Consider the following 26,357-nt stretch of genomic DNA (forward strand, 5'->3'; position numbering starts at 1 on the left):
GAAGTAACTTTTGCCTGAGAACTTTTCCCCCATCTCTTACAGGCAGCGAGTTACGACGTGAAATGGGAAAATAGCCGGATCTTCAGGGATGTGTTTCATCCCCTTGGAGGGAATTTGGTCGGCGAAAGAAAATTGCGTAACACATGCCTATATATCCTCTACAAATCCCTAAAGTTTCATAATGTTCGGGGACCTTCCCTCGTAATTAAAAAACAAACTTGCAAAGAGAAACTGGCGAGAATGCAGAGGAAGCTAGATAGAATATTCACAGCGATCTAATCCAACCTAACGTCTGCTAGCTTCTGTCCAGCATTTACAAACATCAAAAATCGTTTCTGTGGTAAAGACACGACCGGTATTTACCGTGCTGAGCAGTCGTGGCACGCGTTGACCCAGAAACCATCCCCTGGTCTCATCAATTTCGCGAGCCTGGCACCGATTCAGCCGCTCGAATCGAATAAATACGGATAAGCCTGGGGATTCTTGCCACGGATCGAGGCGTTTCTCGTCTACTTTTAATGGCCAGCTTCGAAAAACCCAAACAGCAGGCCGTTTACGTGACGCGATTCCCTTTGTTCGAGGGTGGATTCAGCGAGGCTTGGGCCAAAATCTTACGGATCTCCCGCAGTCTTTTAGCAGAGGGATGTTTAGCGGCAACCCAGTTTCTTCTGGATTGCACAGATTGAGTTGATTGATGTTCACGTTGGAATATCTTCTGGTTCGGCTACTTCGACGAGGGGCGCTTTAACATGGAAAAGTTTGTAATCCTGATGAGATTGAGCTTACGTTCTGGGATCAAATGGCGATTACTGTGGTTATTGGACTGCGGATCCTACGCTGGTCTGAAGGGAATCTCTGAATAACGTGGTCAATTGGTTCCACGTTGTTGTACGTTGTCGAATATACACTGAATGTGCTTACGTGTGTGAATACATTTGGATAACACGATGAAGATAAAAAGATGTTTGAAGATTATTGTACTAGTTTCTGAGGAAAAATTCATCGTTGTTCTACGAATATTTCTCACGATTCTGTAAATCAATTTGAATTTTGATTATTGAAAATCTTTCAAGCACGTGATCCATTAGTTGAGTTACGCGTGTATCCTCATGTTGCACGTTATCGAATACTTTAAATGTTCTTACGCGTGCAAATAGACATTTGCTTGTAGAGTATAAAATGATGAAGATAAAAGCGCTTGAAAAATAAAATAGTAGCATTTAAACAGCATTTTGTTAAATATTTTAATTGATTCTTACATATCGATTTAGAGTTTTGTTAGATTTCTTTGAATCTTCTACCTAACACGTTCCAAGCTTTTTTCACGAAGATTATTACCTGTATAATTAATAATTAGTTATTTCCTTGTAACTGAGTTGCATTTATTTGATTGAAAAACATTCAGTTGATCAATCTTTCGTTGACTCGATGGGCGGTAGTAATTAAAAATCGAGTCAACGCTGGAAAATCATCCAATCCGAATAAAATAAACGTTCCTCCTAAGTAAATTGAATTATACTGCCGGTTCAATTAAATTTTTACCACACGTTCATCGAGAACAGCTAAAAACGATACCATTGAACGAGCTGTGTAAAAATCGTTATATCATTTTCCATTGAAAATTTCACATTTATCAATGTAGCAGTAAACGATCTCCTATCCTATATCTGATAACAATTGAATCGTTAATACAGCATGTTACATCTCAAAATATCGAGGTATTTTATACGTTTTATATATCACAAACGTATATATAAATTCACAAACATCCGTTAAAATCAGCTTAATCGTTTGCTAGTAATCCAACATTTAAATAGTAATTATTAATCGGTGATACGATTATAAAATAATAATCCAATACTTAAACAGTAATTATTAAAATCAGTAACATAGTCGTAAATTAATAATCGAATATTCCAACAATATTTGCGAATCATTAATTACGTTGAATATCATAATTTGTTCGATACGCAACCTCCCTTTCCGTATCGTATATTTGAAAAACGAAAGGAAGAGATTGTTAACGTATCCTGTTTACAAGATTCCTGGATTGTAATCGAGCTTAGGCTCGATCAATTAATCCGTGAATATCGATGACGCTTTTAGCATTAGCGCTATGAAGCTTGAACGATCCACCGATGATTTGACCTGTGCCCTTCGAAGGGGTGTAATTTTCGCTGGGAAAAGCGTGAAGTAATTGACGCGCGTGTACGTGTTCGCGCGTAGGAAGGCGCGTGATTTAATTAATGCAAGTTCCGCGAGAGACCTGCCGCTTTGGAAATCGAGAACGCGGCGATGAACGATGGCGATGGTGTTTCGACGGGGACTGAAAATAGACTTTACCATCGTTAACGTGTGTATAATTAATTAGTCGGTTACTCTTTTCTAACTTCCATACTGCGACAAAGTGTGGTATAAACAAACCAGTAAATAAAAAATCAATGAAATCGTTCGTCCACAGCGAAATCACGAAGCTTCGTTCAGATTGAAAATTGAGAAAGTGTAATTTATTAGTTGCGAATTAACAAGTTACAAGAGACGATAATATTCGTCTTATCTCTCGCGATCTCGTTTCGTCATTTTTGAAATTTCGGAAATTACACGACACATGTTCTTCTTATTCTTTTTATTCTATTTGTACTTAACATTGTACCAATTCTTAGTTTGATATGAAATATACAACGATCGCATTCATGGGAAATAGCACGCTAAATGATATTTTCGTTGGATTTATTAAAATTCCTTGGTCGAATGTCAATATTTTCGTCGAACTTTTTAAAATTCGTAAAAATAAAAAAATATAGAGTCGAAAGGGTAATTTGATAGCAACAAATAGTTGCTTTTCAGACAAAATTCCTAGCAAGAACTGTTTATCAAATTAGATATTCCGAAATATCCTATTAAAAGCTACGATGATACAAAATATCGGTGTAATATAATTACGTTATGCTAATAGAATAACGTAATTGAATTTATACGAATATCATGAAATATTTAAACAGTGAATTAAATTGCAAACGATGTAATACGATTGGTGTACAGTTTGAAACCAGAAATACGCCACGCATGCATGAGTTTAGAGTGCAGCTTTTGGAAACAAGAAGCAATGCCGTTGAGTTCATTGCAAGCTGAACGTTAGCCATTAATACTCCTTTCACTGTATATTATGCTTCAGATATCGATGAAACATAAAAAATTGATTTTATTTCTGTTTGATCTTGCAGCCATGGCGAGGAATATATCGTCACACCTTTCGCGCAGATTCTTGCCTCCCTACGATCCGTCAGGTACAACCTCCTGTTGCTCACAGATGCATTCACGAACCGGTAAGTATTTTTTTTTTTTCATAAATAAAAAGTACCACATTTCTTTTTTTTTTAATTTATTTATTTAACGATAATGATTGCGAATACAGCGGTATGAAAATGTTTTTGGAACTTCTTTTCGCGTTACAATAAGTAAAGAAATATACATAGTAATATACATATATACATAGAAATATAATATATCATGAACATGATATATCAAGATTGCAGTGTTTCGCCTTTTTTTCGCGAGCGAATATTAATATTCGCATTTTTTCCCATTTTTCATTATTTTAAGCGTACTTCGCGTTTTCACGTATTTTATATTTTACATTTTATCTTTCTTCTCTGATAACAATAGCGATGATACTACTTTATACTTCGATTGATAATAGAAAATTAGCCTGCGTGAAAAATAGAATTTTTTCTGATTTTCAGTTGACCAGCAATATGACGTCAAGTCATTTCCGAAAATTTGTTCGCGCTTTGTTAACGAACAATCATGCTTTGTTTGGTATTTCTCTGGAAGTTCAAAAATACCGTACCGTTTTCATGATAATATTCAATCGTTAACAGAATTCTCTACAACTAATTGATGGCACGTGCAGATTTTTCTACGGTTCTATTCTTTTTCCGATGAATTTTCACTATGCTTGTGCAGGAAATGGAAATAAATAATTTTCAGTCATTCGTCGCTTACACTTTGTTATTTACGAGAAACGTTCATTCGTCGTAACATAAAGAAAGGTTGGGAAAACTTTTTCACGTTACCGTAACTCCGAATAACGTAAATAACATAAAACACCAAATAAGAAAAAAGTTTCCGTTTCCCTAGCGTGGTAAACCTTTAATCTCCGATGTTTTCTGAATTCACTTTGATTTCCGCTTTTCTCCTCAGCTCATTTTTTTTTCTTCTTTGTCTTTACGTCTCTTCCCGATTTCGAGCATCCATCTTATCCCCTCGCCTTTCCTCCCCATAATCGCTTCTTCCTTTATATCTCTTTATTCCTCCCATATGTGCTGCCACGATTCTTCTTTACCTTCGCGTGATCTACATATAAATCGAAAAGTTATTGAAATAATAAACATATTCGATAGAATAGAATATCTTCCGCGATATTCGTTTCAGCAATCGAAATTTATGGATAAATGGGAAAATGCGAACTGAAAAGTATAATAAGCTGATACGATGACAAATGTAATAGGAAATTCATATAAAGACACGTGACGGATAATACGTACACGCGCACGTGTATCAATTGTCGGTATTAAAGGTTAAAACCGTGTGACCTGGATTTAAAGCGAGAATAAATCAATGAAATCGTCAAAATTATAAAACAATAAGAGTATGTGGATAGCAAAATTTCAGATAACGCGTGCACAGTATTGTGGAAAGGTCTTATCGTTGCATCACCTACGTTTGTCTGCCTCGTAATCGTCATGGAATAATTATATCTTCCCGAAACATTTAAAAAATGAGATTGCGAATTTTAGCTTGGAATTTACGATGTTTTAATTTTATTCGATTGGACGTCGAATTTGGAATTTTTAATACAAGAATCGTGATAATTATACAGAATAACGATTAACGTAATTTGGTAGAATGAACTTTAGAATTAATATAGACTTGTCAGAATTGATTTTATCTGTTATTCAAATTATAGTCAACCGAATTGTATGTAGAATTATACAAATTTTAATGGACGGTATATAATTTATGAAACAGAAAATCATGGTCGAAATTTGGTCAAAATATAAAATGCCATACATTTGGTTCATAAAATATTTGTTGAAAATGACAAGGTGAGTTCGTGCTCGCCATCCATATGCAGATGCGTTAGTTATAAGAAATAGTAACTAGAGAATGATCCTAGTTACGCTCGATAGATTTAATCGATAGGCTTAAGATGCCTTTTTGTTTTTATCCAGATAGATTTATCCATTCGATAAAATAATAACTATTCTGATACCTTATCTCTGAGTATAGAAATAACAACAATATCGGTGAATTCAATTTTCATATATTTATCCATAAATTTCGATTAATTCTACGTACATTACGCAAAAAGCGTATTGATTAAAATTTATCAAATTTCATATTTCGATAATATACGCTTTATAATTTGTACGTTATATTTCCACCTTCTATGTTGATGAAACTCGTTGTTAAAGATATTTTCTTGTACTTTGTCTACAGAATACGAAGGAACAGTGAGCAGGCGGGCAGCTCATCGCAGCAACAAGGAGGTCAAACGCTAGGAGGTAAGAATCACTTCGATATTCACCAAAAATCTTTCATCGACGTCAAAATCTCTAATTTTGTTTAACATTTTCTTTACGATGTTTGTTCTATAAGCATTCAGCCGCAAGAGAATCGAAACGTTTAGGAAATACTATCATGCGAAAAGACACACATGGAAAAAAAGAAACTTCATTAAATATATTATCAATGCTGGATAAAATACGAATGAAGAATATTTCGACTGTTTTAAATAATCGTCGTTGTATAGTTCAAATAAGATAATATTTTAAATAGAAAGTACAATTTTGACGAATGAAATATTTTTATTTCGATAAAATCTGAAATTTAGTTCGATTTAATTTTATATTTTGTAATCGTTTCTTAAAAAAATACTTATTAAATAATTATTGAAATATTTTAACTCTGCGTTATAAATGGTATTTATAAAATATTATAAATCTTTCTTGACAATGAAAACAGACTAAAAAGAAAATTAATATCACAATGCACGAATCCGTAGTATTTGCAAACTAAATTTATCATCTTTTTAAGTATGGCTATTCGCATAAAACATAGTGCATCGTTCAAAGTTTTCATCGCTTAGAATTTATTTAGCCTGGTATCTAAGTTTTCCTAAGAACAAAATCCCATGGTTAACAACATAGAATGTTTAAGAATTAATTGTAACTAACTCGCCTGTACGAAGACCCAATTACGCGTCACCTTTCATATTTCTAAAATTCATTCAGATCGAGCTCATTAAAATCCAAGTGTAATTATCCGTCCTGCCAGTGGAAATGGCTTTCGAGATAGAAAAGCAGAATCTTTCTCGTCCGAAGAGTAAAATATTCACGTGACAACGCGACTATTCGATAAAATGACGTTCGTCTGCCTTAGAAAATGAGATTTCTCGAAATTGCTATTGAAGTCCGGCCCTCGCTCTATCTTTTACGTTTCAGCTGCATTCGTCGTCTGACGTCAATTCACTTTTCCCTTTTGTTCTTCCGATTGATCTCTTCTACGCTTCATTTATGCAACCTTTCATCTTTAGCGAGATTCGCACGTTTATTTCATCATCTACATACAACGTTTTCCACCCACATTGGATATTTCATAATTCCTCCACGAGTGTTTCGTGTCTTTTTGTTTCCACGATGTTCGTTTCATCTACTTCGCTTCGTTTCTGTCACGATGCTTGTGAAAAAGAAACAGGAATCTCATTGTCGTGCGATTCTTGGAACAAGAATTTTTCTGAGAAATTAGATTCGGCCATGAGAACGCTTTTGAGGGTGTTCTATTTATTTCTGTTTATCAGGAAACTGAGCGAGACAAAGATTTTCTATTTTATTCAGATTTTATTAAGATTTAGCGAAATTCTTTGCGTGGAAACATGAAAGACAATGGATTTATATTCGATATATTATTATTTTTCACGTGGAGTATTTTTGTACAGAATATCCTTATATTATTATTTATTTTATTATTATATTAGTATTTTTTGTAAAATATTTTGATTTGCAATATTTTCATATAAAATTCCTTGCAAGAGGAATATTTTTCTATAGAATATTTCCACGTGGAATATTTCTATATAAAATATTCTCTTAATATATTTGTGTCCAGAATATCTTTCAAGTGGTGTATTCTTGCATGAAATATTTTCTTAACAGCATACTTTCGCATAGAGTATCTTTAAACAGAATATTGTTTCATAATTCCACACAATGGAATATTTTTATATGAATTCCGTGTTTATGAAACATTTTTCCATACGATACTTTTTTACACGAAATTTTCAGAGAAACATTTTTAGAGAAATTCAAAATTAAACGAGAAACACATTCCAATTAAATTAAGCGAAAAAAGAGAACCAAATAAAAGAAACATTGTTAAAAAAGACGAAAAAAATGAATTTTTATAAAAAAAAAGAAATCAAAAAGTGTATCATTTTCCTGTAAAACAGCTACTATCCCTAACATGTCAAATTTTCTCCTCAAATCCAAGCAACCAGACTCTCGTGCACTTTTTGTTCAACCGTATCCGAGGAAAAGTCTGTCGAGGCTTGAAGAGGCTCGTTTTCTCGCCTTTTCACAAGGCGACGATTAACTTCACAGAAATCTTATCGTGTCGCAGGAAGCTCTCAGTCGCTTCCTCCGTTCCTCTGTGGTACTAAAGTCTCCTTTTTTTTTTGGTTTCAGACGAGGAATACGCAAAAACAGCCGCAGATACGATGTACGAGCTAGACTGGTGCCTGAAACAGCTGGAAACCATTCGGACGCATCAGTCCGTATCAGACATGGCCTCAACGAAGGTAAGACCCACTCACTTCCTTTCTTTCTCGAGTGGACACGCTCGATTTACGGTGAATCGTCGCTGGATCGAGTTCAGTGCACTCTAAGGAGGCTGTCACACTTTTGCTACAACTGCGAGCAAATGATTTGGCATCAATCGATCGCATATAATGCGATCGCCATTATTCGAATGGTTTCAGGCGTTTAGTGTGTTAGACACGTTGATCTTGTCGTAGTATTCGAAATTCTTATTTTATCCGAATATCACGCTCTCGTTTTAACAAATGAGACGAACATTTTTCATAAATATCTAGCAACATATTCGGACGAAAAATTATACGTATCGGCAATTCGTAAGATTACTTGGTTTTTTTCTCTGAAAATTTAAGAAACGATGGGACTGATGATTTGATCATTAAGTATCGAGAGTAATTTTAGAGTGGGTCGAAGGTGATCAAAATGAAAAAATGTTCGACTTATAAACGTTAATTTCGTTTGATGAAAATAATCGAATTGCGTGGTTTTGGATTGCGAGGAATTTTATGACTCGACATTTTCGTACAAGTTAACTAAACTAAATTTGATGGACGTTGTCTTTTGTTCAGTCATCTATAAATTAGGATTACTCTGCAAGATTCCGTGGAACTTTGCGAGATAGTTGATTTTTAGTTGGCTCTGCTCAAATACCTGAAACGTTAATCAATGAAAATTCTTAGAAGTTACTAAATTTCTAGAACTGGTAAACTAGTTTCAATTATCATTACTCTGAAGTTGATGACACGTTTACAATTTACAATCAGATAAGGTTTCTCAGATTGTAATCAAAGTTGTTAATCAATTCCTTCTGAGTAACCGAAGATATTAATTCTTCTTTAGCCAAGGTTGTTTGCCACGTAATTTTAGAAATTTAGCCACGTAAGTAAGGAAATAAATACAGAAGACGTTTCAAGAATATTTTGCTACTATCTTTGTCAAACTACACAAACAAAAACAATGCCTGATAAATCTTCTGCCACGATCTTTCGAATGATCGTTCTTCTAATCAATTTTCCATCCTGGTTACGGGAATTTTCAATTTCCTGTCCTCCATAAAAAGTAAAATATCCACCAGCCAGTCAGATGACTCTTACTTCCTATTTCTTTTTTTCTATGTGCTTGAGCACTCGAATCTTGGTTTCTCTGAAGCAGATGTTTCCACTTTAAATAAATCCAAAGACGAACTCTGCCTATTCGATTTCGTTACAATTTACAGTTTAGTAGAAATCGAGTGAAATTATTTTTAATTGAAAAATCTACACGCCCGTCGTGCTGATGGAAGAATATGAGATGACGAACGTTTCAATTTTTTAGGGAATTTTAAATAAAAGTCACAGCGAAAGAAAGCGGATGAAACGCGATATGAAAATGGGTAAAAAGATAGAAATCGTTTCGTAGGATAATAATCTGCATGCTCGAGGCGAGATAATCGAGACTTTATGATTCGCTGGAATTATGGCTGTTCTAATCTTCCTTCTTAGAACTCGACGATATAAAGCGAGCAGCACGTGAATAATCAAGTTTAATGGCACACTCGAGGTTTGCGAACCTATTTCGTTCAGTGGAATGCTCCCTTCCGCGTAATTGAGATTTAAACGGGAGGAATCTCACGTTTTCCGCGAAAAAGCCAGTTTGATTATCGAATCATCTATTTCCAACAAAATATTTCCCTGCAATATAAATAATATAAATAATGTAATATAATGTATACAATATAATATATATATTTCTTACAATGAAATATTTTCTAAAATATTATGTAAAATACTGCGTAAAATATTATTTTATTCTGGAATAAAACTAAACTGATTGGTACTTTCCGTATGCTTTAATGATCTTCGAAATATTTATAGAATTCTAAATAATCTTTCTACAAAATATTAATAGCATTTAATTCGTCCAGAAGAGAAATATTAACTGGTATGAATATTTTATTTCACGATTCTGATTGCTTCGATATCTTTAGTAATATTGCACAATCATCTTTCATTGGATGATAAAAAAATTGACTTGTTTTTATAGTCCTAAAAAAATGGAAAAATTTGCAACGTAGGATAAAGTGGACAAAAAGTGGGGAACTCATTGAATTTAATTTGTTGGGCATTTACGGTACACGTCGATGGAAAAAAACTGCTAGGAAATTCCGATCTTTCGATATAAAGTTGCGCAATTAATTGCACCTCAAAGTCGACACGTTTTTCTTGTTAATTATGAGCTATTACCTGTCAACGTGAGGCGTACCGATTGATATTATACCTCGTCGATAGAACGAAATCGGAATTCCAGTAGATTCTCGGTTATTCATCGTCAATGTACATAAACTCGATAAATTTGTCTTTTACACTAAAGAAAAATTTCACTTTCAATTTACAATTTCCTAGAAATTTCTCAAGTGACACGTTCCATTGCAAACATCTTCAAACCTGTTCAAACGATTTTTATAACACGCTGCTCTCGCCAATTTTATATCGTTCAACATATTCGCTGGCAAACGAGGAAATCGACCTCGATGAAGTCGCTGAACACGGACGTCCTCACTTTCCTGACGAACCTGATTTATTGCCGCCCGCTTGCTCGGGATTCTTGGAAAGCGGAATTTTGACCGTGCAACCTCGACTTCCTTCCGTAGGAGCTTTCCTTGGGCTGCCACACCGAGGAAATTCTCGTAAATTCGCGCATCACGTACTCAGGTCAAGGTACACAGTCGGTCAAAAATATCGGGACACCTAAAGTTTATTGCGAAACGGTGACATTTCAGAATTTTATAGAATTTCGAACGCAGAACTTTTAAGTCGTAGAGAAAAAAGTCTGACAAATTTTTACTTGCCTAAAATTGTAAAAACACAAGAAAAGAAAAAACGGAATCTAAGAACAGATTTTACGTCTCTAAGGATTCGAATAGAACGAGTTGCAAGTGATTTTCTACGCACGTGCCACTCAATCGTACGTCTAATCTCTCCACGTTTATTGACACACGTACTCGAAAGGGACGTTTACGATTTGTTGTCGTTCACGAACGGCCTCGAAGAAAATTCGTGGCGATTCGTTCGCTTCTCTGCTCGATTTTCACCGATAATCACACAGTTCGATCCCCGGGAATTCATTGTCGCATAATCGTGCATTAGTTTCACGGTCACGGCGATTGACAAAGCGTGGATGACATTGATATGTCACTTACTAGGCCGTGTTGAACGTGTCAGCAAATTTCGCGAATTTTTTAGCCATTTACCTATCAGTTTGTCGTCCCCTTTGATTCCATTTTTATTTCCATCGCTCCAATTTGCTAGGAGTAGTTTAAACAGTTATTTGGGTATTTAAACAAACTAGTTAATCGAGCACAAACATACAGAAAGATATTGCTTTCGCAAGGGCTTGTTCGAAGTTCGATTTAGAATTTGTACTCGCGAATCGGACGAATTTCGTGAATGACAAACGCCATTCATGAAATTACCAAATATTTTGTTCTCAGTGGCTGACTGAAAATACGAAAACTTGCACAGATAACGAGTTATAGTCGATTGTGTAAGAGTGATATTTTCGATTCACCATTTTCCTTATCTTTGATATATAAACAATTTACCTAGATATCTCTGAACGAGGTAACTAACAAATTCTAACAAGCAAACCTATTTCTCTTTATTACACCGTTATTCGAAAATTGGCCGAGTTTAATATTCCGAGAGTAACTAAACGAGGTACACAAGACTGTTATTTTACTACTGTTGCGTACCATTTAGTGAACTATGGTAGACTCAACCGATTATTTAAACTGACCACGCCAGGTCTACACACCATAATGAAACTAGGGAAATATCGATGAAATACAAAATACAAATTGGTAATATGTTGAGTGGCAAATAAAAATGCAGGCGAGGAAAGAGACAAAAATGTAAGTAAAGGTTCAAATAAAAATCCTGAATGGGTGTTTGATACGTAACAAAATTACAGAACAGGAAGAAATTAAATTAATATAAGACTTGTTGGCCACTGGAAATCCGGGAAAGAGAAAAGATCGAAAAGCCGTTCCGTAAGCAATAAAGATTGGAACACGTAAAAATTACAAAACAAAGAATTGAAAAAAAGAAGCGAAAGAACTGGAAATGCTCGTACGAGCTTTTGATTTTTGGCAAAATTAAGAAATACTTTTCACGTACAACGGATCGAAAGTTGATCAACTTTAAGAACTCTCCAACGCCTTTGATATCCAATAGAAACTCCAAACTGGACAGAGACTGAGGATATAAACGCTCGATGCGCACCGAATAGAAATCTCCAAAAACACGAAGAATTGAAAACTTGTTTTTGCTAGCCGATAGCTTAAAATTTTATTACCTGAAAAATATCTCCAGTACTTTTGACAAAAATGTGAAAACTGAACGAAAACAGAAAATACAAACTTGCATTGGAAGTCTACCCAGCAATATATGCCGAAGATAGGAAAAATTTACAAATCGTTTGATATCCAGCAAAAGCGTGAAAACGAGAGAGAAAAGAAATAAAAACGACACGAACGAGAATGCTTGCCAAGGAGCTGCAGTTTCTTATCTTATCGGCTCGAAGGCGCAGTCGCTTCGTATAGACGTAGAAATCGAATGGTGGCAAGAGCGAACGAGTTTCTCGCGTGACTCAAGGGTCGCCCTTGTCTGTTTTGGGCTTTTTCTGCCGTAAAAAAAAAATCGATCGATCCGAATCAATTGACCTACATCGTGCCTCGTCATTATTAGGCAAAGCGCGAGCCGGCCAACATGCAGCCCGGTTTACATGTGCGTACGAGCTATGAATGTCGAGCAGGTGGCTGTCGTGTTTTATTTAGAAGCCTCTCATAGCCGTTCAACTCCACTTTTCCTTATATCTTTGGCTCACTGAAACTGAGTAGAAGATCCTGTTTTGTACGAGCCAGTCAGCGTTGGATTTATTTCTATGGTTATGGCGTGTGGAGTGTTGTGGAAGAGGTTATGTAGCGCGAATGATACTATCGCGAGAGTAGGTGGCGTTGTAAACGGTAGTAGATACATCGTTTTCGGTTTGCAATTTCACTGTGGTATTTCTGATGTTTTTCTTTCTTAAATTGAAATATCCATAGATGAGATCTGTTTTAAATAGTTGTAGAATTATTTCTAGGTATTTTTCATACTTGTGTAAACGAATTCTTTCTTGGAAATTTTTACATTTTCATTTTTTGTACTTTTGATGTCTGCCGAGAGGGATTTTTGTCTTGTTTTTTAATATTTTCAGAATTATTCTTACGTATTTCAAACACTTGTGTAGTTGGAATAAAAGTAAACAAGTCATTATATCGCGACAATAAAAATAGATTAAAAATAAAAAGAAAATTAAAACTAGTTTAATTATATATAGGCTAATTATTAAGATTAATCCGATAGTAACATATAGTAGCATTTCTTTCTTAATTTTCTACGAAAAAAAAATGCCCGATTTCTCCTCCATGGAGGAAGTAATGCTGCATTTAATTATGTAAAAACGACCATAGTGTGATAAAAAGATCGCATATAAAATTGATTGATTATCTTCGATCCTATTAACAATTTTAATCACTGTCAATAAACATCTCGGCTATGATAAAAACTATTCATTATATAAATTATCTCTCCATCTTTGTTCGCAAATAACATTATTTAAAATTACACTTGAATAAACAACTATAAAAAAATATTTAACTTTTTCTTTCATAGAAATAATATCGTAAAGAAACTGCGTGTTTTTATGCACTTATGAGAAACTTCAAAGTGTAATAACACGCAAATGTACAGATATAAAAATGTTTGCAAAAACGTAGAAAATATTCAAAGTATAATATCCGATGATACATATTTAGCAAAACTTTGGTAAAATAATAATAATTTTCTCCATCCTTTTCACTCTTACTCATAAAGATATGAATTTGTATGTCAAAAGAAGAAGTGGTTGTATAATATCATTCAATGAACACAACATTCCAGATACTTTTTTATTGACCTTTACTACTTGTTTGGTTCCATTGCTAAGTGACATAATACTTATACTACTTGAATATATATATATATATATATATATATATATATATATATATATATATTATCTTTAGTATTTGCAAAACGAATCGAACCATTCAAAGAGTAATATCAATTTTAATTTTCATACAGTAGAAAGCTTTTAATTAATTCGTAAATTATATATCGAAACGCCCAATCGACTGACATTGAAATTCATTAATTAATCTACTAAACTTTGTAATAGCGTAGTATAGAAATGGCGGAGGGTTGAGGAAATTTGGTGATTACAAAGAATCGCGGGAGCAAAGGTAATAAAGGCTAAAAGGGCACGACGACAATGGCGCCACTTGGCCAGATGCCAATCTCGTAGATTTTCTGGCGAATTCGGTGAACACGCTCGTTTATCTTGTCGAATTTATGCGGAGAATGGATTCCAACTAATCCGTCTAACTGTTATTTGTTCTTCACCGAAGTTAGCAACGTTTGTCACCGATTGAAATCATTTCAGGCATCTTAATACGTTTCCGAAAATTATTCGACATGAGATTTGTATTTCTCGATAAATATGTTAATAATAAAATACAGTTGAATAACTGTAAACTTAAGTGAAAGTAAAGTTTGGAAATAGGGAAGAAAGATTCGAGGAATAAATGATAAAAAAAAAAGTAAAGATCTCGTGTGAGATAAAATTTCGTCGATTTACCCAAATTGTAGTAGCTCTGTGATCAATTATGACATTGTTATGTAACACCATTTGGTCATGGATCAGTTGTACGATTACGATAATCTAATCAGTCTGGCCTTGTTGCTGACGTCTGTATTAATTTCCCAATTAAACGTGCTATATAATATTCTAATCGAAGTTTTTGAAAATCGAGCTATCATGGTGCCGACAGAAATTACAGTGAGATTTACATAAATTATGTAAATACAGTTATCTTGTTTCTCGATATAATGAAATTTCCATGGAAAAAATAATATGCCTAAAATTGAAATTAAATTCATTTTTCTTTAACACGAATATATCTACGAAACCTGGATATTTCGAATATTTAGAAAACAAATTTATTTCCCTATCGGTGACAAATTTTTAATCAAAATTTGTTTCGTGAATATTCTAAAAATATTCTGAAAATATACACAAATTCTGCACACAATTTCTCTCCATTTTTCTCCGCCACTGTCTCTGAGATTAACTTAGAGAAAAAGAGTGGAAATGGGGAAAAAAAATCAATTTTCTTTACCCTCCAGACGAAGGCTTCGCTTCCAAGGCCATCACGCTTTAATACGTTTCTTCGTGTAGGGTTGTACACTGTCTGTGCTATGTTTCCCTCTAAACCGCCCTCGTATTGATTACACAATGCCTTTTTTAAGCTACTCTGATGAGCAGCTGGTCATGAAACAATGACACGAATCGATAAATACGGATAGTATTTAATAAAAATACGCTAAGCTTTATGTAAGCAACCAGCCTCAGTAACCACGTCACAAGCCACTGCTGTTTCACCCCTGTGCGGATGACATGGTTGCCTTTCACGAGTTTCGATCAGACCTCGACAACCTCGTAACACGTGACGTAGTACGCTATGTATTTAATATTATGATCGATGCACTTCGATTGGAATAATTGGGGATGAATAACGAAGGAGCTTGTGACTTTTTCCACCACTCTCGCACCTTTTCATTTTTAATTAAATTTTAATTTCTTAGTCTTTTAATTCTTCAATCTCGAACCTTCTAATTTTTATTGCATCATTTTAAATTTTCTAAATCTTTAGTCTTTGTATTCTTTAATTATATTATCAATTGCTTGTATCCTCGATTTTTACGTTCTTTCGCTCTTGTACCGCTTAATTCTCGTTTTTCAATATTTCACTTTTCAACTAAATAGCAGTGAAGTAGTGGCTGTTGATTTTCAATTTGTTTACCACTGTCCAATTTATTAATTAATTTATTAGCGATCATTATTATCCGCAAATTACGCACTTATTATATATATTAACTGAACCGTATCTCGTGGTTATTTTTACTTCCTCGTATTTTATACTGAAATTTTGTAAAACTATTAAGTCAGCCATGTGTGACGTGAAAAGTGTTAAAATTATCGAAAAATGTATCCTTTAGGCGTGGCTGTGATACTTCCTTAACCTACTTACAAGACTTCGATTTTTAATAAATCATTCTCCCTCCCACAACCTTACGAATTGTTTCTCACAATTTCCAGAAACGTGATGCTAAAATCTTGAAGCTCACCGAACGTAAAATTCTTGTCTTCCGTGTTACTCGATTTTAACTACGTCTCATGAATTTCTGAACGCTTGAATTCCTGGAATTTGACTCCGCGTTCCGGGAGATTACGTCGGAATTGTCCTAATGTATTTCCAGTTTTCTGGAAAGCAATCTGAGATGACTATAAACCAGGCAACGTTTGTTTAATCTTTTCCCCTAGTTTGTTGAAAGTGCCCGGTTGCACAGAACATACCGCTATATTTTTCTTTCGCATACATAAAACGTAGATATGCGTCACAAAACGCAACTTCGTAACTGTCGTGATTTCCTGATTCGTTGACGCTATGTCGTCACAGAAATATTGCATAAATGGCTGCATTACAGGCAATCGTGGCTGACTATTATCTTTGGAATTTTTATTGTAATAATGTTATTGTAGTCTTCTCCTTTAGTCATTAATGACTGCATTCTTGAGTTAGCAAAGATTATCATTCGCTGTTATTTATACAGTTGGTTAATGTTATAACTATTTATTTGGTTGCCATTAAACTTCTGAGGATTGAATTTATTAAAGTCAGACGATGATAAATGTAAGCAATTTACTCTTTGTAAGATTATTTATTTAAAATCTGAAAACTTTGTTTCAAAAGAAAATCTAAAAATAAATGACTAATAACAGTGTGTAAATGAGGATATTCGAAACAATAACGATATTAATTCATGATCTAATTACTACTTGAACATGCACAGAAATTAATTAAATGGTACAGCTAACAACGGAATACATGAATGAAATTAAAGGATTACAGGATAATTAGCGGAAATTAAATGGACAATGAATTTCACGACCGAAATTGTGGGGAACAGTTACATTGTTACAATCTGTTCCACTTAAATATTAAATCAAACAGCGTTGGCTATTTAGAAATTCCATCTTTTAATATGCTTTGTTGTTATAGAAATAGTTTGAAATTTATTTTAGCATTTTTCATGAATTTATTTAACGTTTCACGATGAAAAATATTACATAAATCGATTATCTTCGAAGAATTTTTAATTAAATGGAACATTAAATTATGGAATATAAAGTTTGAACTAATCCTGTCCAAATGCCTGGGAGGACTTCATCTGAATTCTTTTTTATGGAACTAATTATTCCACGCCTGAAATTTAGCGTGTCAAAGACATTAATTATTCATGAAGAATTAATAAGATCTCTACAAAGGAAGACTTTGGTGATATTGAATCGAATATAGGAAACTGTTTTAAGTTATTTACATAAATCGATATTCCTTTCCCATGGATAAATAGTCGGAGAAATATTTATTTTTAGAAATATATATCCTTCTAACGACCATGCATAAGATACTTTATTTAGGTTTCATTTATTTGCCTTATTTAAGAAGAATTTATGTATTTTTAAATACAATGTTTTCTTAATTTTTAGAAAATTGAGCGCTTTATCAGAATTTTAAAATTCTGTAAACTTCCGATATTCATAATTTCTATATATAATTTCAAGATCACCTAAATCCATGTCAGACTGCAAATTCTGACCATCTACTTTCTTCATTAATGTGATAAACATTATCTAACAATAATTTTTGATGTACAAAAAGTTTATTAATGTTCGAAATGGATTTATAACCAAAATTTGCCAGTCAGATATATATTCTCGAATTTAACTTAAACAAACGTTCTTTTCTCGTTGCACGATGTATGTGATTGCTTTCCAGAATTTTTTCTTTTTTTTTTCTTTCTCGTTTCCGATTCGATTTCCGTGCACGTGTCAAACGGTTTTGGACGACCAAAAAAAAAAAAAAAAGAAATAAATAAATAAATAAAAGAAAAATGAGGAATGGAAACTTCATGGAAACACTCGATGAATACGTCGGTTCGTCGAAAACATTATTTTCTTCTGCTACACCGGATGTGGCTGTTGGATAATCATCGATCTGAAACGGCATCCTCTCGCGAGCTGAGTTCTTGAAAAAAGCTGCGACTAATTTAAAAATCTCGTATTTTGAAATCTTTATTGAACATACTAAAAGTGGAAAAGCTATAAATCGAGATAATAAAAATGAAAATAGAATTGGAAATTTTTCAAATAGAAAATTTATCGCCCGCTTGATTATAATAAAAAGAGATCAGAAAAATAAATTCTTAGAATTTCAATATTAGAAAATATCTAGTGCATAGAATTTATACAAAATAATTTATTCAAGATAAAATTATATGTCGTATCTATGTGTTACATCATTTGTATCATGAAATAAAATAATTTTATCCGCGTTTCAATAAATCTGTATAAAAATTCCCGAGTCGGTTCCTCAACAGACGACCACGATTACCCCTTCCACTCGTCTTTGTCGCTGGTCACCAAGTCCTCCAACCCTTGTCTCGCTAGCTGGCCGTGAATTCTCCGTAGTATGATGCGTAGCTTTCAACTAACATTTTAATGCATGAAACTAAAGAAATATAAATGTTTCAATATTTTAAAATACTAATGAAATAAAACAATTTCGTTCGCGTTTCAATGAATCTGTATAAATATTTTCGAGCCGATTCCTCAACAGACGACCACGATCACCCCTGGCTGCTGTGTATATTTGCAAAAAAATTAATTGGGAACGAACGATTATTCGTATTGTTCGAATAATTCTCCAATCGATATTGGAATAAATATAGAAAATGGTTTTTTACGGATAACAAATAATAATTATACCACGGATAACACATTCGACCGATATGAATTCATTTCGATAATTATGTGAACTAAATATTTACTCGAAACAATTTGAACGATGCTTAAGTCTGGAATAGAGACAGCAACAAAATAGACACTCCGCATCATCATCGTCATTATTATCATCCTACTCACATTCAGATTTCGCAAGTGTCTTGTTCGTCAGTTTTCTAGACGATAATAAAATTAGTTGATAATATTAAGACTCGAAGCTAATAAACAAACTGATCAAATAACTTACCTTCAACGTTATACAAGCACTCTTTGTACATGAGTATAAAATCTCGTGATCGAGAAAGGCCACAATTAATGACGTTCTCATAAATGACAATCTCGCGCTGACGACGTTGCTGTTCGTTTCAAGTATGTAATTCTAGCCTTTGCCACGGTGTTGCAGCACTTCTTGGTAAAGATATTACGGTGTCTCATATCGAGCGCATGTCTCATATTAGGTGTCGTTGCTTCATTGATTAAATTTCATTCAACGTTGCAATAACAACGATCTTTAAGATCTCAGTAACAGTCGAACTATTAAAATTTGTTAAATTCCATCCAACTTCGAAATGACAAAATTTCCATTACAAACATCGATTAATCCAGTTTGAAGCGAAAAGAAAAAGACAGGAAATAGCATTTGACCAAAATACAATTTGACGATCTGGGCAATTGCCTTGAAATATCAAAAAATTCATTTAAATAGAAAGTTGGAGAAGTTTCCATCGTAAACTTCGATTAACTTGTTTTCAAATGAGAAATTTATCGTGTTTATGGCAACCAAGAGAGAATGCTTCGATCGACCGTAGGCGGATTTCGAGACGACTAGATAAGAACAATAGCAAATACACACACCGTGACGTAAAAGTTGCTTGACGTACGCGAACGTTTGCTTTTAGATAGGTTAATCGACAAAACAAATTACCTGCGATTATGCCAACGAACATGGCTTAAGTCTTAAGCGTATGAAAAACAAAGTTCTACATTGTATACTTGCTCTAATTTGTCTTTAATAGGTAACTCATAGAATATAGGCTTTTATGCAAATTAATTTTTTTATAAACACAACGACTAAGATAAAATCTAAACAGAGATCACGTGTAATACACGCAATACATGCATAAAAAGTATTTGTAAATGTTGCAATACCTTTGTGAGCTTGTGAATTTAATTAAAAAAAAAAGGCAACTAAAAGAGCACTTTCGGTAACATGGAATTGATTGTTGAACTTAAAAATTACTTGTCAAGATTTCGCTTGTGGTCTTTGGTTATTGACACATGCGATATTTATTGTTTTGTTTGTATAACTTATCTACAAAATGTAGATAAATACGATTATGCGAAATGCAATGAATTTTTATATGTTCTTGCGATATATATAGCTTGACGATGATTGATTACGTTTGGGTGACTACAATGGAAAATTATCATTGACAATTCTGGCCAATATCTATTTCTGGAATATTCGTTTATAAATAAACTTTATTTCGAGGAAACGTAGAAGATAAAAAGACGAATTAATATGAATTAACGAATTATGAAAATATAAATTAACACGACAATGTACAAAATCGTATAGAACCGTTGACATCTGAAATTGCGAATATTAAGAGTCGCGAAGCCTCCGGATGTTACGTATTTTAATTATTTGTATATTTAATTAATGTCGTATTTGAAATTCTGCAGAAATCAAAGCGTGGAAAATTCTTTTATTCATTCGTCGATCTCTGTAGAAGATAAAAACATTTTTGTTTCAATTGAATTAATTGATTTCATTAATTTCATTAATTTTTAATTCCACAAGGCAGGACACAACAGAATCTTTTATAGACTCAACCATTTCTGCTCGAGATAAATATAATGAAGAATTATAAATATAACTCGAAGTGCAAAAATTTGCTTCGTCTAATTATTGTTTTTTTTTTTTTCTAAAGATAAAGGAAACAAAAGTATAGTAGAAATTAATCTTGAAGATAATACATTTACTCTGCTCTAGATAAAAGTAATTAAGTAAAAGACGTGTTGTACCTTTATATAATCATCTTCTTTTGATTAGAAATTCTACAAACGTAAAAATTCCTCTGTCTGATTATTCTCAAGCTAAAACGAAGAAAACAAAGATATAATGGAAATTAATCCTGATAAGTACGTATGAGCATCTTGCTCTTGCCTCTAGACACAAATACGAATGAAAAATATATGTATGTGGATATTTTTCATCAAAGGGAACCATTATCTATTTAAAGAAAGAAAAGAATATTCATTAAACAATTTTATTTCAAGAATATTTCCTTGTACATAACGCAAGATCGCAATAAGGACTTGCCTTAAATTGGGAAATACATTTCGAACGTTAATTAATCTACCAGAGAATATGTTGCTTTATTAGCAAGGAAGCCTAATATTGTTCTCGTTACTCGTGTTACACTGTTTCATCAATTAACTATATTTAATTAACATAGTAATTGGAGTACCGCATGCGTCGCTAATTGGAGTGTACAAGCTTACTTCGATATAATTCCTGGACGATAACTAATTAGCCATTTCTTTCGGATAATTGATTTTCAATTGCATCGAGCCGTAATACCACGGAAGGCCGGCGTCAGAGGCTGATTTTTCAGTCGTACGATGTTCTATTTTTGCTTGAATGATGTTTCTTCGAAAACAAAGAATATCCGATTTATCTTGGAAATTTTGTTCAATCATTGCAATTGAACGGAATAAAGGTTTCTTAATAAAATTACAATGAATTAGTAGGTAATACTTTTATCGAAAATCTTATTATCAATTTTCTCGTATCGTTATTAAAATATACAGGGTGTTTCGAATTTCATCCGACATATTGTACCAACATGTTTATGAGACCATTTTGAGCAAAGAATGTCATATACATCGGTCGATTCGTCTTTGTTTTCGAGATATGAGAGAGAAAGTGGTATAAACCAGAGGTAATCAGTTGCGTTCAATCTACTTAGCTTTTAACGACGATCATTTATTTTAAACTATTTTTCACGCTGATTTATATTAGTTCGCTGTGAAAGATAACGACAATCGTTTATTTTGAGCCATTTTTTACATTGATTTATACTGGTTCAGTGTAAAAAATCAGTGTGAAAGAAATGGACGACTAAAGAAAAATGCCATCTGGGCAAAGTTTAGGGAAACTTATGCTTGTTAAATTGAATTTTAACTCGTAATTTTAATTACCAATAGAAAGTTCGATAAACGTAAGTTTCCATTGAACGACAAGCTGTTTGGAAACTGGCGCCGTTGCAAATTATTGCCATCGAAATGCTGAACAATTTCTGTTCGAGTTTGATATTAGTTAGTAATTTAAACCGAAAGTTATACTGTTCGTAGTGATGAAACATAAACTTGAGAGCCGGAAATCTAATCCAAAGCCAAACATATTTTCCTCGTCGATAACTACTATGTGCTATCGAAATAGAATTTCTCCCACCGATAACTGTTACGAGCTACCGAAATAAGTTTCCCTTATCGTTAATGGTTATCAGGAACGAAAAAAGATTTCTCGTTTGCCTATAATTATCATTTGTCACTAAAAACATTTTTAATCGAGAAAATACTTGTTATTCTATGACTCTGTTCACTTTGATTGCAACAGTTCGGTTCCGTGAAAATAAAAGTCTAATTTCTAGAAACTGAAATCGCTCTCGATTAAAGAAACTAAAGGGCAACGATTACGTACGATTAGCCAACGCTAACGTCCTATGAAATCTCCGTGGCGATCGGAAATATATAATTACGCAACGTGAGAGTAATACACAACAGGTTGTCGCGCGTCTTTATCTGATAACGCATTCGCGAAACGCAATAAATCAGTGTATGAAACGTACGTTAAAAAGAAAATGAAAGAAAACGAATAACATTGACATCGATCTAGTCTACTAATCGGTTGGACATGCTCCGGATGAAATTTCGTATCTCGTGACACTCGCCTCGTTGATGCTTCGTATAACTCGTGTCAACAACAATTCTTTCAACGCGCGTCCACTTCGTCGATGTTCAGAAGAAATTTGCATCTTGTATCTTGCTCGTTTGCCATCTTGTCTCGTTGATTCATTGATCCTTCGCGCGTTGTTGTTATGGAAGACTACTACGCCTTATTTTCATATTTCGTTTTACGATTTTTGTCTGACGTACATCGTCTCATCGCCGGTTGTTTAGTAGGAAATCAGGGTTAAGGATTATTTTGTTGAAAATTTAGAAATCGAATTGGAATTCGAATGATTGCGCTTCGTGTAATTTCTTCGGCGTACATCCTAAAACGGTTCGTATATCCGAGATTGTAAAATCAAAGAACGTAGCGATCGAAATACTGAACATACAAAATCAACTTTCACGAATCCTTAGAAACAATCAAAAATCTCAATCGTCAACATCGAGTGGCAGCATGGCCTTCGTCTGAATCTTCTACAATCAGTCTGCAAGCATAATGAACATTGTGCAGACGCGGAGAACCGTGACAGAGAAAACAAGCGATTCGCTGGTCGATAACAAAGCAAAGAACCACGTCTCTCGCCGCTTATCTGTTGCAAGAAGAAACGAAAGTTATTTCCGGCCTCGACCCTCGTGCATCCAACATTGATACATAATTTGTCGTTTCCGAACCTTCGTTTCTTTTCACGTTTCTCTTCTTACCGCGAGTTCGAGTTCCAATGCGTCGATCGAACGTACATACCAGGTGCCCCGTTTTCATCCATCCGCGCAAATATCCTCTAAACTTGTTTCAGAGGTGATCTTGAAATCTCTAGGGTACGTCCATCTAAATAAGATTTCTGCCCATCGGAAGACGTTTGCCTCGAGACGAAGTAAGTTTTATTCGAAAAAGTATTTCCAATAGTATAATTACGATTAGATATAGAATTAACCCAAGCAACTGGACGTCATCCAAGATAAAAGGAGGACAAAAATAAATAAATATAGTTTGGGAGATATTACGTATTACGTCAGAAAATAGTGAAATGTACAGTGTAATGTAGGAGATATTTGCCTGGATCGATTAAAACGTGACTCTCTGTGTGTGGATGTTCTATTATCTGTTTACCAAAAATCTAAGGGTGGTCGTGGTGGCGCCCAAAATTGTTGACATAGCGCCATCATTGGAAGATAAGTAGTTAATTTTGTTTCTTTGATCTTTAATTCTTCTTCTTTTTTTTTTTTTTTTAAAGATTCGAGAACGTTTGATTTTCTATAACAATAGCGCAATTTGGGGATTTTTCAGAAGCGTATATATTTATCTAATTGTTCAGCGTTCGAGTGATTCGTAGTTTTCACGAATAAATCACTGTCAAGCGTAATTGCTGTCTTGTTCCTCCTTTTCAATTTCGCTATCGAATCGCACAAGTTCAAAAATACACTGATTGCCTCAGCAGCATTACTTGGAACTTTATTAAGATAATTGAATCGTGGCGCTATGTGCGTCAATGGCAGCGAACGCGCTAATAAGAATTTAGGACAATTTAGAGCTGTCGACATTTTTTAACAACATTAAAGGTATAACGTATATTAGAGGCTCCGTAGTTGAATCAGAATTGCAAGCACGACGAAAATATTATATTTACTCCTTTCGATCTTATCGAATGCATTGGATTTTTGAAATTGTATTTGCCGAAGAAATTACTGCAAATTATTATTTATGAAAGACGTTGCTCGAAAATTGCTACATGAAATAATAAAACAGTGTTGATGTTCGGAGTTGTAATTAAACAGATGCAAATAGTACAGACGTCTAGGAATACCGAGCAAGAATCATCGTTCATTTACGCACGTGGCCTTTCCAAAGGCCACCAATGCCACTTAAGCAGACGAAAGAAAACTCGTGATTTGAAATAATAATCGTACTCGCGATTTAATAGCGAAATGAATGTTATTTTTCAGGCGGTTAATCGCCGCAGGGAATTGAAGTTCTTAGAGAGCCTTGTAGCGAAACACGTAAGTTTATTTGGGGTGTCTGAGGACGAACGAGAAGACCGGAAGTGGACCACTGCTGGCGTCAGTACGCCATTCACGCCTCTTTCCTTTTACTGGCTCCTTACTTTCGCATTTCGCTGCTTCGATCAAATTTCCAACCATCTCGTTACGTCAAATGCAATCCATGTTTTATTCATTTCTTTCTTTCTTACGTGCAATGGCTCGATAACGAGGAATTAATTTTTCTAATTAATTTTCACAAGGGGAGTACCGCGAATAAAATTAAGATTTTCTTCTGCAGTTGAAAATATCGATGTAAATTCAGTCTGTTCGGTTCTTTTTTTATCTTGCTGGTTGTTAAACTAATTCCTCCGAATTTTGTCAATTTTATATCTCCTTTGGACGCAGAAATACGAGTCGACGAATTTAGAAATTAGTCGCGCGAAATATATGCGCGAGAAACGTACGAACAAAAAGATTGCCTTCGTATTATTAAATGCACAGGAAACGAAAAGTGGCGACGTAATTAATTTTGATACGCAGAGAACGAACAACGCAATTCGTTTCGACAAACATATCCTGAAATGAAGCAGTTTAATTAATTTCCATAGAGGAATATTTTTCTCAATTTTTCATTATACGTGGAAATGTTGACGCAATTAAAATATATTTAAAGTACAAAATATGATTAAAACAAGTTTGAGAATTCTGCTGAAATATACAAAATGAAACAGAATATTTGTAACTCTTGTCGGGATATAAAATTGTTTTAAAAAATAGGTATCTCCGTGGACGTGAATTTTATCGAAAATTGAAAGTTCAGTTGAAAATGAAGACGTGATTTAATCGTCGTTCCCATTTACCAGCATGTACACGATATGATTCAAGCGGAACGAACGAGAAATAATTGGGAGGAAAATTATCTGTCTGCCCGTTAGGTTGTGGCGGTTCGCATTTAGAGATATCGCTTACTGTACTTGTAGTATGCGTGCACAATGTCACGTACACCCATGGTTCAACCCTAACTGTTGATTTTGCATACGAAGACGAGAAATCGTCATTTGCCTTTCACTGATAATTGAAACAAATTGAAGCATATTTCTACAATATACAATTTCTAACGATATTTCTTATCTTTACAACGCAATTGATCATTTATGAAACGACGTAAATGTATCGAATAAATATAAATGTACAATATAAGGATATTATTAAGATTAATATAGTTCAATAGAATCGTTCTTAATAAGAATATTTCAAATTTTTTATCTGCCATACTCTGAAAAAAGTTACACTTTTTACCGTTTTCATTTCTAATTGTACGATGTAATAATTATGTTAAAAATATTATTTCCAATAGAAATAAAAATATTATCAGCACTCTGAGAGAACCAGAAACAGACTCATCTCGATGCCTTGTTTCTCGATTGCTCGTTTCCTAATCAGGAAAGAAGAAACACACCCACGAATTTACGAGTGTCTCAAAACGATAAGTTGATCGAATTTGCTGGTTCAAAATAGGCGATCCTTTTCGCTGAAATCTCCGGTTGACTCACCTCGAATTAGCAGCGCAGTGGACAAACAAAT

General features: G+C 34.0%; 1 protein-coding gene across 23 annotated transcripts in view; it reads left to right on the top strand.

Moving 5' to 3' along the window:
• Nucleotides 1-26,357, top strand: part of dnc (phosphodiesterase dunce) — a 396,997-nt gene that overhangs the window by 344,586 nt on the left and 26,054 nt on the right. For all 23 annotated transcript variants that reach the window (XM_076625387.1, XM_033340659.2, XM_076625395.1 and 20 more), the window contains 3 exons: nt 3,225-3,326; nt 5,503-5,567; nt 7,746-7,858. In XM_076625387.1, coding sequence (XP_076481502.1) covers nt 3,225-3,326; nt 5,503-5,567; nt 7,746-7,858 — 280 coding nt within the window. The remainder of the gene's footprint in view (nt 1-3,224; nt 3,327-5,502; nt 5,568-7,745; nt 7,859-26,357) is intronic.

This window comes from Bombus vancouverensis, chromosome 16 (assembly GCF_051014615.1).
Source record: "Bombus vancouverensis nearcticus chromosome 16, iyBomVanc1_principal, whole genome shotgun sequence".
NCBI lineage: Eukaryota > Metazoa > Arthropoda > Insecta > Hymenoptera > Apidae > Bombus > Bombus vancouverensis.